The 16,441-nt window shown below is 47.2% G+C and overlaps 1 protein-coding gene across 2 annotated transcripts in view; it reads right to left on the bottom strand.

Annotated features, from left to right (window-relative positions):
* The window catches only part of ELP3 (elongator acetyltransferase complex subunit 3), a 109,920-nt gene that overhangs the window by 87,379 nt on the left and 6,100 nt on the right, over positions 1-16,441 (bottom strand). For both annotated transcript variants that reach the window (XM_071742259.1, XM_071742257.1), the window contains exons 5-7: positions 13,004-13,067; positions 10,596-10,664; positions 8,518-8,672 (exon numbers count right to left, since the gene is read on the bottom strand). In XM_071742259.1, the coding sequence (XP_071598360.1) occupies positions 8,518-8,672; positions 10,596-10,664; positions 13,004-13,067 (288 nt within the window). The remainder of the gene's footprint in view (positions 1-8,517; positions 8,673-10,595; positions 10,665-13,003; positions 13,068-16,441) is intronic.

Here is a 16,441-nt window from a genome sequence, read left to right as displayed (position 1 = left end):
CTCTTCACTTCCCTCTCTGCCAGAAGCTGCTGCCTGCAGAGGGGGGGCTGCAGAGCTGCCCAAGTCCCCCCACACCTCGGGGGGGCTGCCCAAATTCCTGCTGGAACAGGAGCTTAAGGTGGCAATTAGAGCAGTTTGTGCAGGAGCCTACCTGGCAGGGCACCCACTCCTTATGGGAAGTCAGGAGGTGAGATCTGACTATCAAACTCTGGCAATTTGTAGCAGGGTAATTTAAGAGGCTGGGCACCCCACAGCCTAAGAAGGAGCTGCTTCTCTTCTCTTCTTAAATCTCTGTCCTTTCCAGGTGACATTCACTTGCCCCAGGGTGAATCTGGCAGCTGAAAGGGTGGCTGACTGTGTTTAGCTGTCTGGTTTGGAGGGGGTAACCTCAAGCAGAGGGTCAAGGCAGATAAAAGGAGAACAGTAACCTCTTAGATCACCCCAGCATGAATCACTGGAGCTAGTGAGTCAAAGCCCTCAGTTATTTCAGCTCAAGTCACAATTAGTACCCAGAAAGCACAATTAAGAGACATTAGTGTAACAAGCAACCATATGTCAACCAAGCCATAAGAACTGCAGGAGAGCATTTTCTGTGCCCATCCTAACCCCAAGCTAAAGCATGTTTGCTGACATCTCTTTCCTTGAAATTCACAGTACACCAGCATTTCTCTGAAGTGAGGCAGGCAAAATACATACACAAAGCCAGCTGCAAGAGCACTGGCACCATAATCTGTTCACTTGTTACCCCACCTAAGCCAAGCAGCCAGGATCAATCTTGGTAAAATCAGAGCTGGCAGCAGCCATGCCAGACTTAACCTACAGGAACCTACATTTTCTCACAAAACTGACATTTGGGAAGTTGAAAACAGATTTCAACTTTGATAATCCAGAGTGACCTTTTGAAATAAGTTTATTCTTCACTGCTGAGAAGCAAAATTAGGAGTTGCTTACTTGCCAACCTTCACAATGTTATCTTGTGGCTTCCACTTCATATATTGTGGAGAAAAAATAGGCAGAAAGGGAGCTGGGAGTCTGGATTGCCAGGAAGCTGACGAGGAGCCAGCAGTGTGCCCAGGTGGCCAAGAAGGCCAATGGCATCCTGGGCTGGCTCAGGAACAGCGTGGCCAGCAGGTCCAGGGAAGGGATTCTGCCCCTGTGCTCAGCCCTGGGGAGGCCACAGCTTGAGTCCTGTGTCCAGTTCTGGGCCCCTCAGCTCAGGAAGGAGATTGAGGTGCTGGAGCAGGTCCAGAGAAGAGCAAGGAGGCTGGGAAGGGATCCAGCACAAGTGCTGTGAGGAAGGGCTGAGGGAGCTGGGGGTGTTGAGGCTGGAGAAGAGGAGGCTCAGGGGAGACCTCATCACTCTCTCCAACTCCCTGAAAGGAGGTTGGAGCCAGGGGGGGGTTGGGCTCTTTTCCCAGGCAACTCTCAGCAAGACAAGAGGGCACAAGAGGTCTCAAGTTGTGCCAGGGGAGGGTTAGGTTGGACATTAGAAAGAATTTCTTTCTGGAGAGGGTGATCAGGCATTGGAATGGGCTGCCCAGGGAAGGGGTGGATTCTCCATCCCTGGAGCTATTTCAAAAGAGCCTGGATGTGGCACTCAGTGCCATGGGCTGGGAACCACGGGGGGAGTGGATCAAGGGTTGGACTTGGTGAGCTCTGAGGTCCCTTCCAACCCAGCCAATTCTAGGATTCTATGAAACTGCAGCTTCTATAAGAAGAATTATTGATACATGTCAGCTCTTTGAAAAGAATGAAATGATTCTTCCAGAAAATACAGCATCCCATAACCACACATTTTTCATGGGTTGCTTTGATGAGGCATCCTCAAGAAGAGTGATTTCCAGCTGAGTTTCAACATCTCTCAGGAGCTCATCTCTCAAACCTCATAGCTGCTGGAACTGCCCAGTGCTTGGTATGGGTTTTTTTTTTCCTTCCTTGGATGGGCTAAGAGGTCTTAAACTGGATAACCCAGCCCCAAGCAGCTGGTATTTAAAACTCACAGCTTCTCTTTCAGTGAAGGCTTTAAGGTAGCTGAAGCATCTGCTCATTGCTTGCCAGAAGATCAACAAAGCTTTTGGGAAACCTACAGGAAATTTGCTTGTGCATAATGGAAACATTTGTGGCAGTGGGAAGCAGCCCTGCCTGCTCAGCAGCCCTGCGGAAGACAAAGCCTGGGATGGAAACACAAAAGGATGCTTGGAAAAAGCCATCGATGACCCAGGCTAAGAAAAAGGGAGCCTTACAGGGTCACCAGGAGCTGCAGTTTCTCCCCCAAGGAGTCCAAAGCAGGTGACAGCACAGACTTCTGCAAGCTCTGGGCTTCAGGACGTGGTGCAAGTGGAAAATGAGCTTCTGAGGAGCCTCCTGAGTGATGAGACTGGGATTAGAAACCTATTATGGAAATAGTTATTACATCTGCTGTGCACCTGAATGTTGTCCCATAAATATCAGGGACACAAGAACCCTGAATTGCAGGACCTGAGCTTCCAGCAATTTTATTCCCTGTTTTCCTTGCCATTAGCAGTGTGAGTTACAACCAGCCACACCGTTAGGATCAAATTTCAGGAAGAATTCCTGTGGGGTTTTTTTTTAAGCACATGAAGAGAAGCCAGGCTGGGTGCTGCAGTCCAAAGAGCTGCATGGGTGGGCAGGCTCAGGGGGACCTTCCTGATACCTCCCTTTCCCAGGCAAGTTGTCCTTTGGCCTCATGGTGGAATTAAAAGTTGGATCCTGACTGGGAGAAGAGCTGCTCAGCCCTTGAAGTGAGGCTGAGTCAGAAACAGAACCGGGACCTCTCCTGATTCCTGGGTGAGAGGAGCAAAACCGATGGGGAGCAACACTTCTCATTTGCATCTCCATCTGACACCTCCTTGGTCCTTTGTCCTCGGGGAAGAGCCCCCAATCAAGTCACCACTTTGCCTTGATGGCAACAACTCCCCGAGAGAAAAAGAAAGAGAGAAAGAAAGAGAGAAAGAGAGAGAAAGAGAGAGAAGGAGAGAGAAGGAGAGAGAAGGAGAGAGAAGGAGAGAGAAAGAGAGAAAAAGAGAAAAAGAGACAAAAAGAGAGAAATAAAGAAAAAGAAAGAAAGGAAAGGAAAAGGAAAAAGGAAAAAGAAAAAGAAAGAAAGGAAAGGAAAAGGAAAAAGGAAAAAGAAAAAGGAAAAAGGTAAAAGGAAAAAGGAAAAAGGAAAAAGGAAAAAGGAAAAAGAAGAGAAAAAGGAAAAGGAGACAGGAGAAAGGAGAAAGAAGTAAGGAAAAAGAAAAAAGGAAAAAGGAAAAGGAAAAGGAGTAAGGAGAAAGGAGAAAGGAGAAAGGAAAAAGGAGAAAGGAAAAAGGAAAAAGGAAAAAGGAAAAAGGGAAAAGGAAAAGGGGAAAAGGAAAAAGGGAAAAGGAAAAAGGGAAAAGGAAAAAGGAAAAAGGGAAAAGGGAAAAGGGAAAGGAGTAAGGAGTAAGGAGAAAGGAAAAAGGAAAAAGGGAAAAGGGAAAAGGGAAAAGGAAAAAGGGAAAAGGGAAAAGGGAAAAGGAAAAAGGAAAAAGGAAAAAGGAAAAAGGAAAAAGGAAAAAGGAAAAGGAAAAGGAAAAGGAGTAAGGAGTAAGGAGTAAGGAGAAAGGAGAAAGGAGAAAGGAGAAAGGAAAAAGGGAAAAGGAAAAAGTAAAAAAAGGGAAAAGGAAAAAGGAAAAAGGAAAGAGAGGACCTTGGCTTCGAATCGATTCTTTAGGCATCATTACAAATCTCCTCCTAAAAAAGGGAAGCTTATCACCAAGTCCACAACCCTGCTTGATTTGCATCCAGAAGTGCACTAAAGTCTCCTAAGTGGTGTTCTCAGCAGATTAAAAAAAAATATAAAACCTCTCAATCTTGTTGCATGCTCTCCACAAAACAAAGATCCCCTCTGGTAATTTTTTAGTCTTTCCTTGGCCAATTTATTTCTCAAGCACAGCAAAGCACCTCAAGCAAAGCCTTCTGTCTGAATAGTCTAAAAAGTGTTTATTACCTCAAGAAGGAGGTGCTACAGAAATATTAAAACACCAGCAACATTTTCTCAGCAAAGTGATTTCTTTTCACTGATCAGAGTGACTGTGTTCCTGCAGCAGTTTCTCTTTTAAAATAAAATCACACTCCTGGTTACCAAGTTAATGTATGGAAACACAACCACTTCTACACTCAGGATTTTATGCACCATAAAAAACAAAACCTGAACTCACCTGAGGCCCACTCATCCAAAGAGATCTCCTACTGAGTTGTAGATGTAGGTATGAAGGGTCCTTCACACCTCCCAGCTTAGATCTCAGCTTACCTAGAAACATTTGGCGGCCGCTCACTCGTGGTGTCCCCCAGGGATCAGTGTTGGGCCCAGTGCTGTTTAATATCTTTAGTGATGATTGAGATGAGGGGATTGAGTCCATCATCAGCAAATTTGCAGATGACACTAAGCTGGGGGGAGTGTGGATCAGCTGGAAGGCAGGAGGGCTCTGCAGAGGGACCTGGGCAGACTGGAGAGTTGGGCTGATCCCAATGGGACGAGGTTCAACACAAGAACCCCATGGGGAGCTCCAGGCTGGGCACAGAGTGGCAGAAAGGGAGCTGGGAGTCTGGATTGCCAGGAAGCTGAAGAGGAGCCAGCAGTGTGCCCAGGTGGCCAAGAAGGCCAATGGCATCCTGGGCTGTGTCAGGAAGAGCGTGGCCAGCAGGTCCAGGGAAGGGATTCTGCCCCTGTGCTCAGCCCTGGGGAGGCCACAGCTTGAGTCCTGTGTCCAGTTCTGGGCCCCTCAGCTCAGGAAGGAGATTGAGGTGCTGGAGCAGGTCCAGAGAAGAGCAAGGAGGCTGGGAAGGGATCCAGCACAAGTGCTGTGAGGAAGGGCTGAGGGAGCTGGGGGTGTTGAGGCTGGAGAAGAGGAGGCTCAGGGGAGACCTCATCACTCTCTCCAACTCCCTGAAAGGAGGTTGGAGCCAGGGGGGGGTTGGGCTCTTTTCCCAGGCAACTCTCAGCAAGACAAGAGGGCACAAGAGGTCTCAAGTTGTGCCAGGGGAGGTTTAGGTTGGACATGAGAAAGAATTTCTTTCTGGAGAGGGTGATCAGGCATTGGAATGGGCTGCCCAGGGAAGGGGTGGATTCTCCATCCCTGGAGCTATTTCAAAAGAGCCTGGATGTGGCACTCAGTGCCATGGGCTGGGAACCACGGGGGGAGTGGATCAAGGGTTGGACTTGATGAGCTCTGAGGTCCCTTCCAACCCAGCCCATTCTATGATTCTATGATTTTAAAGCAGCAGCCTAGCTTGGATGTTCTGATTCATTCCATGAAGATTCTGCTCTTTCCACTGACTACAGAGCCACCACTGCAGACTTATTTATTCAGTAGCAGCCAACTGGAGCAGAACCCAACTTCCCTGAGAAAGACAACTTCCAGTCCCACATCATTTCTGTCACCCAGGCACTGACTGCAGCTGTGTGATTTACCATGGCTTAGAATTCACCCTAAGACTGAATCTGTAGGAAAACCAGAAGCCAACTTAGAACATCAAGCTGGAATCCAAGGGTCAGGACAGTTTGAGGGCTGATTTCTTTAGCTGGAGTTGCAAGTGCTGGTTCCTGGTGAGGAGCAGTGTACACCTCCATGGCAGAATACAGTCAGACTGGACTGGTTGAAACTGCACAGAGTCACATCCTGTTTATCAGATTAACTGGGACCAGAAGCTGCAGTGGGCTGAGCATGGCAAAGGCTTATAGGAAGAAAATTCAGAATTACATCAAGAGGAGGATGCCAGATTGATGAGCCCTTCAGAGCTGCAGAGTTCAGACTGGATAGGTCAGGGAAAGACAGTGATGGACAGAGCAAGAGAGCTGAAGTTTAGGGCAAAGTAAAGAAATGACTAAACAGGAGGGTGGAAAAAGAAATATGTTGACAGTTAGGTGAACTGAAGCCTCTACAGACAGATTCTGCACTGGTTTAATCGAGGGTAATGCTCAGAAAGACTTTGGAAGCAGCATCCTGGCTAAAGGTGCCCATCAGGGAGTCACTGTACAAAATCTAACATTAACTAATGATTTGCACAGGGAGGACAAAATGTCAAGGTTACCTTAACATCAAAATAAGGGATGAGAACGACCCAGTCTCAAGTTACCACCTAAGGAAAGGAAGATCATTTAAAACAAGTGAAATATTATCAGTACTGCCCACATAGCGTGGCCTCAGTTGGTGGAAGCAGTGAGGGAGATGAGCTGAATCCTCGTGTAAAAAGAGAAATAAATTCAAGCTTGGCTGTTTATTCCAAGTGTAACTGATGATCTCAAAGCAGTGCTGGAGTGACACAGTACAACAACTAAACAAAAACTGCACAAAAGGGTCTGATTCATCTGGCACCCAATTTTCTCGCTTCTAGAATATTTAGGAAGTGCAACTCAAATAACTCCCACGTACCTCCATTTACTAAGCATTTAACATGAATTTTATGATAAAAATATAAACCTTTATTTATCTGCTGAAAAAAAAAACCTCAAAAAACCAACCACAAACTGTCAGTGCAGGTTTTCTCACATGGTCTGACCTGCATGCTTGCAGGCAGCACTCTGCCTTCAGAGCCATTTCAGTTTTGCATGGACTTGAAATTACTTCACCAGAGAGTCACTTCTGTAAATAGTTTCCTCAAGCTGCAGAGCAAAGGACACCCTACTCAGAAAGCAACTTGGGGGCCAAGAAAATTAGCTAGACACCTGCAGCAGGGAAAAATATGGTGAATCATAGAATCCTAGAATGGGCTGAGTTGGAAGGGACTTCAGAGCTCATCAAGTCCAACCCTTGCTCCACTCCCCCCGTGGTTCCCAGCCCATGGCACTGAGTGCCACATCCAGGCTCTTTTGAAATATCTCCAGGGATGGAGAATCCACCCCTTCCCTGGGCAGCCCATTCCAATGCCTGATCACCCTCTCCAGAAAGAAATTCTTTCTCATGTCCAACCTAAACCTCCCCTGGCACAACTTGAGACCTCTTGTGCCCTCTTGTCTTGCTGAGAGTTGCCTGGGAAAAGAGCCCAACCCCCCCCTGGCTCCAACCTCCTTTCAGGGAGTTGGAGAGAGTGATGAGGTCTCCCCTGAGCCTCCTCTTCTCCAGCCTCAACACCCCCAGCTCCCTCAGCCCTTCCTCACAGCACTTGTGCTGGATCCCTTCCCAGCCTCCTTGCTCTTCTCTGGACCTGCTCCAGCACCTCAAGCTCCTTCCTGAGCTGAGGGGCCCAGAACTGGACACAGGACTCAAGCTGTGGCCTCCCCAGAGCTGAGCACAGGGGCAGAATCCCTTCCCTGGACCTGCTGGCCACGCTCTTCCTGACACAGCCCAGGATGCCATTGGCCTTCTTGGCCACCTGGGCACACTGCTGCCTCCTCTTCAGCTTCCTGGCAATGGTGAACCACCCCATGTACATACAAGCAGAGCACTAATTTGAACAGACAACCTGCAAACTCCATCTTTCTTCTATAATGAGTTGTGCCCTTCTGTGCTCACAGCCAGGGTACTAGAGAAAAGGAAAAGCAATTCTTTTCCCAACTTGCTCATGGTTTTAACTTGATAAAATCTACTTGGAAAGAACAGCATAGCTTTTTTTTGTCTGGGCTGTAAGTGACAATTAAAAAAACCCCACCAAAACCACAAAGAAAACCAGCAGAAGTGTTTGCTGCCCTCCAGAGGAAATCCAACCGAAATTACAGCTTTAAAATATGAAGGTAGACATGAAGCTAGACAAGTGTTTAGTTCTCCTCAATTTCAAACCCACTGCCTTTAGTAGATGATAATGGCATGAAGGCAAATCCACTGTACTGAATGATGAGAAGGCAGCAAACTAAAACAGTCAGTAGGGATGCTCACCTCGATTTAAAACAGCTCCAAAATGTCACACCTGCCTCATTTTTCTTCTCCCTTTCGTAAGGCAAAACGCACCGGGAACTTTTTTTTTTTTTTTTTTTTTTTTTTTACATTCACCAACCCAAAGCAGAGAAATCAGCCTCTGTTTTTCAGTTCCCCAACTGGGAAAGGAGAAGGGGAGCATCTCCCCACCACACTGCAATGCTGCAGGGCTTGGGAAGGGGCTGGGAGCTCCTGAGCACTGACGCTCTCCAGGCTGACTCATCCCTTGCAGGAGCTGACGTCTGCCCTCCCTCCAAGCCAGGAGCACTTCCCCCCCTTTCCCAGGGAAAGGAAATCAGGCCCGTGGCAATGGGATTTGTCACAAAGCCAAATCAAGGTGATGAGGCATATAAAAGGTGGAAAGGGAGAAGAAATGAGGAGCAGCTTAACATTTCCAGGGTGAGAAAATGGAGTGAAACCACGGCCCCACCTTCTGCTGCTGCCCTGCAGGACACGGAGCAGTGCTGGAAGCTGAGTTAGGAATGGTCTGTGCCTCAACACTTAATTGGAAACCATCAACTTTTCCACTCAAATTTTGCCCTCAGTGTCTTCTGCTCTTACACCAGTTAAAGAAGACTTTTAAATAATTAGAGTAAAAAGAAAAAAACAAGATCCTTACCTGACAGCCTCTGCTACATTATTGGAAGTGTGACCTGAGAGAGCATCGTGAAGGTTTCGGATGAAATAATCTCTGTAGTCTTCAGGTAGGGCCATGAATGTCCCACCCATCACAATGAATTCCACTTTATCCACACTGTGGCCCAACTGTTTCAGCTGTAAAATTAAAAGCAAGAGAGAAAAATCATCAATCAGGCACTTAAGTAAAAGATTTCTCTGAAAATCCTGACATCCTTACACTGCATTTCCTTTTTCACTTGTCCTAGCTTTTACAAATAAAAAACCACTCACACTCTTGTGGAGATCTCTTCCAATCCTCCCCTCAAAAACCCCTCCACAAAGGTTTTTTCCACTGAAAGAACACAGCACAGATAGAGCAGAGCATAACAGGTTTTTCTTGGTAAAGCAGAATTATTTGAGCCCAGCACCTTGCTGATGGAGTCACACTGGTTCCAGTTGGAAGCTGGATATGGACAATAAGAAAAATTCCCTCACACTTGGTTCAATCCATGCATAATTTTCCTTAAAGATTTGTGGGAGGAAAGGATTACACTGGATGCACTGAGAATTTTTCAATGGATTTGGAGATAAACAGAAAACCAGTCAAAGCAGAACACAATTGAGAAACTCTTCAGATCTAATTCTCCAGCCAAGTCCACCAAAAATAATTTTGGTAGGAAAGACACTATTTCACTACTAAATTCACCATGTAACAAATTATCAAGAATTATCAACTACCACAAAAGCTGGGTATGATTTTCCTGTAATAGGTTCTTGTATCAGCAACCAGGCATTGTTCAGAACAAGTAAAATCTCTCAAGAGGTTCAAAACTTGCCATTTATCTAAGAGCAATAACTGACAATTAAAAGGTTTAAAAGTAACCCCTCTATGGGGAATGTGGAATGAATAATTCTCATGTAGAATTATAGCATCATGAGCTTGGAGTGGAAATCTGGAGATCACCTGGACCAATCTCTCTTCTTTCAGAGTGGTTCAGAGTGTCAGAGGATGGAGGCTGCACAACCTCTGTGCAGTGCTTGGTCACCCTCACAGTTCCAAGCTTTTTGGATTTCAGAATCACAGAATGGTTTGGGTTGGAGAGGAGTTTTAAAGGTCATTTAATCCAACCCCCTGCAGTGGACATCTTCAAGTAGACCAGGCTGCTCAGAGACCCATCCAACCTGACCTTGAATGCTTCCAAGGATGAGGCAACTACTGGACAGCCTGGATCAGTGTCTCACCACCCTCTGTAAAAACTTTATCCTAATATCTATCCTAAATTAGCTCCCTTTTAAGGTAGGTTTTTGTGTTTCAATCTGTGCCTGTGCTGCTCTGGCACTGGGCAGCACTGGGAAGAGCCTGGCTCTGCCTTCTTTGTGCCTCCCACCAGGTATTTATCCACACTGGTGACTCCCCCAACCTTTCTCTTCCCCAGCCTGAACACTCTGGGCTCTCTCAGTGTCTCCTCAGATTCTCCACTCCATCCATCATCTCAGTGGCCCTTTGCCAGCCTTGCTTCAGCATGTTCATTCCTGCCACCTTCTAGGGAACACAGAACTGGGCACAACTCTCCAGCCAGGGTCTCTCCATTCCTTTGGACCTCCAGGAGGTCTTCTTTGCCTCAAGGGCTGCTCACTGGTCAACTTGGTGTCCACCAGGACCCCTTCTGTCAAGCTGCTTTCCAGCTGGTCAGCCCTCACCATGCACTGGGGTTCTTCCCCCCCAGAGCCAGTTCTTGGTATTCCCTGTTTGAATTCCAAGAGGTTCCTGACAGCTGATTTCTCCAGGTCTCTCTCTGAATTGCAGCATGATCTTCTGGTCTCATTCACTCCCCTCACAACTCTGTCCCACCTGCAAACTTGCTGACAAGGTGGCTCAGTCCCAAAATTGAGGGCATTAACACCAAAGTTAAACACTGTTGGCCCCAATACTGACAGCTGGGTTGTGGCACTGCACACTGGCCTCCAGCTAGTGCTGCTCATCACAAGCCTTCCAGCCCACAAGTTCAGGTAATTAAAAGCATTCTCATCATTTTAATCACAACCATGATGCATTCCCCTTTTACTGTAAAAATTTACCTGTTCCACTCTGTGCCTTGTCTGGAGATAGGGGTCATATCTGGCTCGAATGGCCCTCATGGATGTTGGCTAAAAAAGACAAGATTTATTTTGTCAATTAAAAAAACCCCAAACAGAAACAACCCACAAGAAAAAAAGACAACTTTTAGCACTGAAATGCTAAACTCTTCAAACTCTAATAGACCCTCAAACTCACTGCTAGAGAATCCATTCAACTGGAAATTATTTGTCTCCAATTTCTCCCATGATGATGATCTGACATAAAAAGGAATGACACTATTTTTCAAAATCTTAGTGCATTATGGCAGGCAGAATGGATAAAGAAACTCTGTAATGAGATTGCAGAAATGACAAACAAAATGTTCACAGCACCTGCTCAGTTCAGCTCCTCTCCACTGGCACAACAGTCAGCCCTGGTGTGTTACCTAGAGGTCAGTCTAAACTTAAAGGAGTCTTTAAGCTAAACACATCCTTTCAATTGAAATCCCTAATAATCCAGTTTTTCTATTGCTGGTTGATGGAAGTTTATTAATAATACTCTAAGATAAGGATTTACAACATCTTGTGTATCTGTTGTGCACAGATATATGTGTAATATATGCTGGGGTCACAGCCTCAGTGGAAAAAGCAGAGCAACAGAGGTCATCTCCCTGGATCTGTATAAAGCACTGGACACTGTCCCACACAACATTCTGATCTCTACACTGGAATGATATGGATGTGATGGATGGAGCACTCATTGGATAAGGAACAGGCTGGAGGATCACACCCAAAGAGTTGTGATCAGTGGCTCAGTGTCCAAATGCAGATGTGTGATGAGTGGGGTTCCTCAAGGGTTGGTACTGGGACCAGTGCTGTTTAACATCTCTGTCAGACACATGGAGAGTGGGATGGAGGGGAACCTCAGGAAGTTTGCTGAGGACACCAAAGTGTGTGGTGAAGTCACCAGGCTGGAGGGAAGGGACCCATCCAGAGGGACCTGGCCAGGCTGGAGAAGTGGAATCCTGCAAACTGCTGGAAGTTCAACACAGCCAAGTGCAAGGTTCTGCAGCTGGGTGGAGGCAATCCCATGGAGAAATAGAGGTTGGGAGGAGAAAGGATTGAGGGAAGCCCTGAGGAGAAGGACTTGGGGGTGGGGGTGGTGGAGCAGAAGCTCAACATGAGCCCTCAGGGTGTGCTTGGAGCCCAGAACCCAACCATGTCCTGGGCTGCAGCAAAAGAAGCACAGACAGGGGTTGAGGGAGGGGATTCTCCCCCTCTGCTCTGCTCTGCTGAGACCCCACCTGGAGTTGTGTGTCCAGTTCTGGAGTCCCCAACAGCAGAAGGACACAGAGCTCCTGGAAGGTGTCCAGAGCAGAGCCACTGAAATGCTCAGAGGGCTGAGCACCTCCCTGGGAAGCCAGGCTGAGGGCTTGGGGTTGTTCAGCCTGGAGAAGAGGAGGCTCCCAGGTGAGCTCAGAGCAACCTCCCAATATCTGAAGGGACCTTAAAGCTCATCCAGTCCCAACCCCCCTGCATGGTCAGGGACACCTCCCCCAGCCCAGGGTGCTCCAAGCCCCATCCAACCTGGGCTGAGACACTGCCAGGGATGGGGCAGCCACAGCTTCCTTGGGCAACCTGGGCAACCAGGGGCTCAGCACCCTCACCCCAAGCAATTTCTCCCTCCCATCTCAGCCCCAGCTCCCCTCTCCCACCTCCAAACCCTTCCCCCTTGTCCTATCCCACTCCAGCCCAGCCAGGACATCACCTTATTCCAGGCCACCACTAACCCATGTCCCACACCTGAGAATCACAGAATGCTCATGGCTGGAAAGGACCTCTGAGATCACCAAGTCCAACCAAACAATTGCTCCCTCCCTCCCTCCCTCCCTGCCCAAGATCTCCTCTCCATCTCCCCTCTCCCAGCTGCAAACCCTTCCCCCTCGCAGGCTCCCATCCCTCCAGGCCCTTGTCCCAAGTCCCTCCCCAGCTTTCCTGGAGCCCCTTCAGGCACTGGAAGGTGCTCTAAGGTCTCCCCGTTGCAGCCTTCTCTTCTCCAGCCTCAACACCCCCAACTCTCTCAGCCTGGCTCCAGAGCAGAGCTGCTCCAGCCCTCCCAGCAGCTCCAGGGCCTCCTCTGCACTGGCTCCAACAGCTCCGTGTCCTTCTGCTGATGGGGACCCCAGAGATGGACACAGCAGTAAATGTGTAACACTACAAAGAGCTGCAAGGTGTGGAGACAGAAAAAATTGCTACAGTAACCGAGAAGAATTTCCAGTCCTTTAGTTGAGCTGCTTCAGGTCTCAAAGTTCATGAAGTTTGCTTTTTTACTTCTTGCAACACCAGTGAATTTGTAGACAGAGTGAGCATCCTCCCCCAGGTTTGCAAAGAATGTATATGTAACATTTTATGGAATTCCAAAGCCATACCTCATACCCAGTGTAAGACTGGGTTGAATATTCAAAATCAGAATCAGGTCCACCCGGGCAGTACCTGCAAACATTAAAAGATAGAAAAGAGTCATCAAACTCATCAAATTGTAAGGAATTTACCTGTCTGAGTTACACAGAGGGTGCAGGCTGCTGCTCCAGCTCCCCCATTTCCCATCAGAAACAAGGAGGGATGGAAATTTGAGGCAACTTGACCACAGCAACATTCCAACAGCTCTCTTGGGAGCTCTGCTGTTGGCAAAATCAAATCCCCAAAGCTTTTTTAGTGCTTGAGCTTTATTAGCTTGAAAACTACAGCACCTTAAAGCTGCAGCAGAGCTCCCAGACTAAAGCTGGCTCACAACTGGTGAGCTCAGAGCCCAGGATCAATGAAGGAATGAATGAATAAATTCCTGTGTTTCTGCCTCACCAGATGTAAATGTAGATCCAGACCCAAACACACCCACTGGAGAGAGTGATTCTGTGATATCCAGTGACACTGAGAGGAACTCAGCCTATGTTTGTTCACAAACTCTGAAGTATCCAGTGCAAAAGTGCTGTTGCACTTGATTTTAATGATGGGTTGTCAAAAAGCAGTTCAGACTTTTGTACACCACCCACAGAAAAAAAACTTCATAATTCTCACTGGAAGCAAAATGTAGTGCCAATGTGTTTCTGGAACATGGCATTTTTTTTTTTTTTTTTTTTTTGGAAGCTGCCATACAGTTTTGAAGTAATAGTTAAACACAGATTATTAGATTTTTTTAGAAGTCATTTTACAATCACAAACAATGTAAATGTTTTCCATTATTCTATCAAAAACATTTATAAAATGTCAAGGGATCATCTGGTCCAACCCTTCTAATATTATAGCTTATATGAGATGCTTCAGCACCCCCTTGAGCTGAGACTTCAAACTTTCCAAAGTGAGGGAATCCACAACTTCCAGGAAAACATTCCAATGTCTGACTGTCTCATTTGCTGTAAAATAACCTTTTTGTTTGGCATGGAAGGCTATAAAACAAAAATTATCCCGTTGCACAACCTGCAATTTATTTTCCAGAAAGTTATAAAATTATCTTGATGGTGAGGAAGTGGATTTACATTTGTTTTTTGAACTTAGGAACATGGCTATTTAATGAATATAGCATTTTAAGACTAGTTCAAAAAGAATACACTCCATCTACTCAGGGTAACTGTGCAGCAGGTTTCAAACTGCAGTTTTTGCTTCTAGAGCTTGAAATTCTTCTTCTGTGCCACATCAAGCCAGACTTGCAGCTATGCCAGCACGACTGCCAGCAGAACAGTGCATAATTAAAAGGAATTTAAATTTATTCTGAAGGGTCCTTAGCTTTCTTGAGAGGGCTGGGGGATGAATCAGCAAGCTCCAGTCATCCTGTGCTGGGACAGGAGGCTTGACAAAACCTTCAAGCTCAGCTGCAGGTGCTGAGCACCTCAAAGTAAAGGAGCAGGCAAGGTGGTGGTGTTCCTCACAGTGCAGAATCTGAAATGCAGAGACTGGGATAATGCCACCTCAATCAAACCAGACCCCTTCAGCTCACACTCTAATTGATTATTTTCCTCACTGCCTGCCCTGCAAACTCACCCCCAGTCATCTGTCACCATTATAAAATTAATGACCAAATTAGCAGGGCCAAATTAATTTGCTGGCAAAAGGTGTGCAATCCAACTGAAGGCATTTTCAGAGATGTAATTACCTGGAACATCTCCAACAGAAGAGCTGCTCATGTAAAAAAAAAAAAAAAAAAAAAAAGCAAGAAAAGAGCCAGCTCAGTCTGTGTTAGGCACACTGATGGTTTGGTAGTGACAAGGTGGGAAAAAGCTGTCATTTTTTGCAGTATCTGAGCTGGTTAGGAACAAAAAAAAAAATCCAGAAAACCAAATGAGACTTGAGGTGCATGAACTCCCATGTGAAAACCTCAAGCTAAGCCCAGCCTGGGTTTTCTCAATTCAAATAAAACTCAGCAGCTCTTCCCTTAATGCCACAAGGTCTTGGCAGCTGGAGGCCTTGCCTTCCATCTGTGCTCTTGTTTGGTTCCAGAGCCAGGCAGAGCCAGACTCTCACACCCAGCAAGTTTTTGCAGACAACACCTGCACCTCCTCAGGTGGCTCTCAGTCCAACAATTTTCAAACTTTCCTGATTGAGCAGAAAAGTTTCTGCAAGGCAACAGCCTTCTCCAACCTGTTTAGGTAGCCAGTTGTATCCACCACACACCAGGGCACAGTAACATAACCTGTATTTGAGCCTTAATCTGTTCCCCTGGCTACTGGGCACACAAAACTGTGTTATTTACCAAGGTAAGCAGAGTTTGGGTCAGGAAAAAAGCTTCCTCTTTGAAATAAAAATGGAAATAAATAAATGTTTTAGAGCAACGTGCAGGTGTCAGCAGTCTGCACACCTGTGCTTGAGCAGAAGGATGTGCCCAGCACAGGGCACAGTACACAGCAAACAGCCCCATCTGGGATGTGCCCAAAAATGTGCCCACCCCCATCCCAGGTCTGAACAGAAATCTGGGAATCCAGTCCTCTTAGGTCACCTAAGGAGAGGTCTCTTTCCAACAAGGAGGATTTGCTCTGCTCTGCTGAGACCTCACCTGGAGTTCTGCATCCAGCTTCAACCCAGGAAGGACATGGAGCTGATGGAGAGGGTCCAGAGGGGGCATGGAAATGCTCAGGGGGCTGGAACACCTCTGCTGGGAAGCCAGGCTGAGGGAGCTGGGGGTGTTCAGCCTGGAGAAGAGAAGGCTCTGGGGAGACCTAAGAGTGACCTTCCAGTGTCTGAAGGGGCTACAGGAAGGGGGGAGAGGGACTGTGTGCAAGGGCCTGGAGGGATAGGATGAGGGGCAACGGGTTGAAATTAGAGAAGAGCAGCTTTAGATTGGATGTGAGGAACAAGTTGTGTCCCATGAGGGCAGTGGAACAATGGCACAGGGTGCCCAGGGAGGGGGTTGGGGCCTCATCCCAGTATAGGTTGGGGGCTGAGCTGCTGGAGAGCAGTGTAGGTGAAAGAGACCTGGGGGTCCTGGTAGACAAGAAGATGCCCATGAGCCAGCAATGTGCCCTTGTGGCCAAGAAGGCCAATGGCATCCTGGGGTGCATTAGAAAGGGTGTGGTTAGTAGGTCAAGAGAGGTTCTCCTCCCCCTCTATTCTGCATTGGTGAGGCCACACCTGGAGTATTGTGTCCAGTTCTGGGCCCCTCAGTTCAAGAAGGACAGGGAAGTGCTTGAAAGAGTCCAGCGCAGAGCTACTGAGATGATTAAGGGAGTGGAACATCTCCCTTATGAGGAAAGGCTGAGGGAGCTGGGGCTCTTTAGTTTGGAGAAAAGGAGACTGAGGGGTGACCTCATCAATGTTTTCAAATATGTAAGGGGTGAGTGTCAGGGAGATGGAGTTAGGCTTTTCTCAGTGGTGACCAG

The sequence above is a fragment of the Heliangelus exortis genome, chromosome 3 (assembly GCF_036169615.1).
Source record: "Heliangelus exortis chromosome 3, bHelExo1.hap1, whole genome shotgun sequence".
Taxonomy (NCBI): domain Eukaryota; kingdom Metazoa; phylum Chordata; class Aves; order Apodiformes; family Trochilidae; genus Heliangelus; species Heliangelus exortis.
The sequence above is the reverse complement of the archived record's forward strand: the minus strand, read 5'-3'. Positions and strand labels throughout refer to the sequence as shown.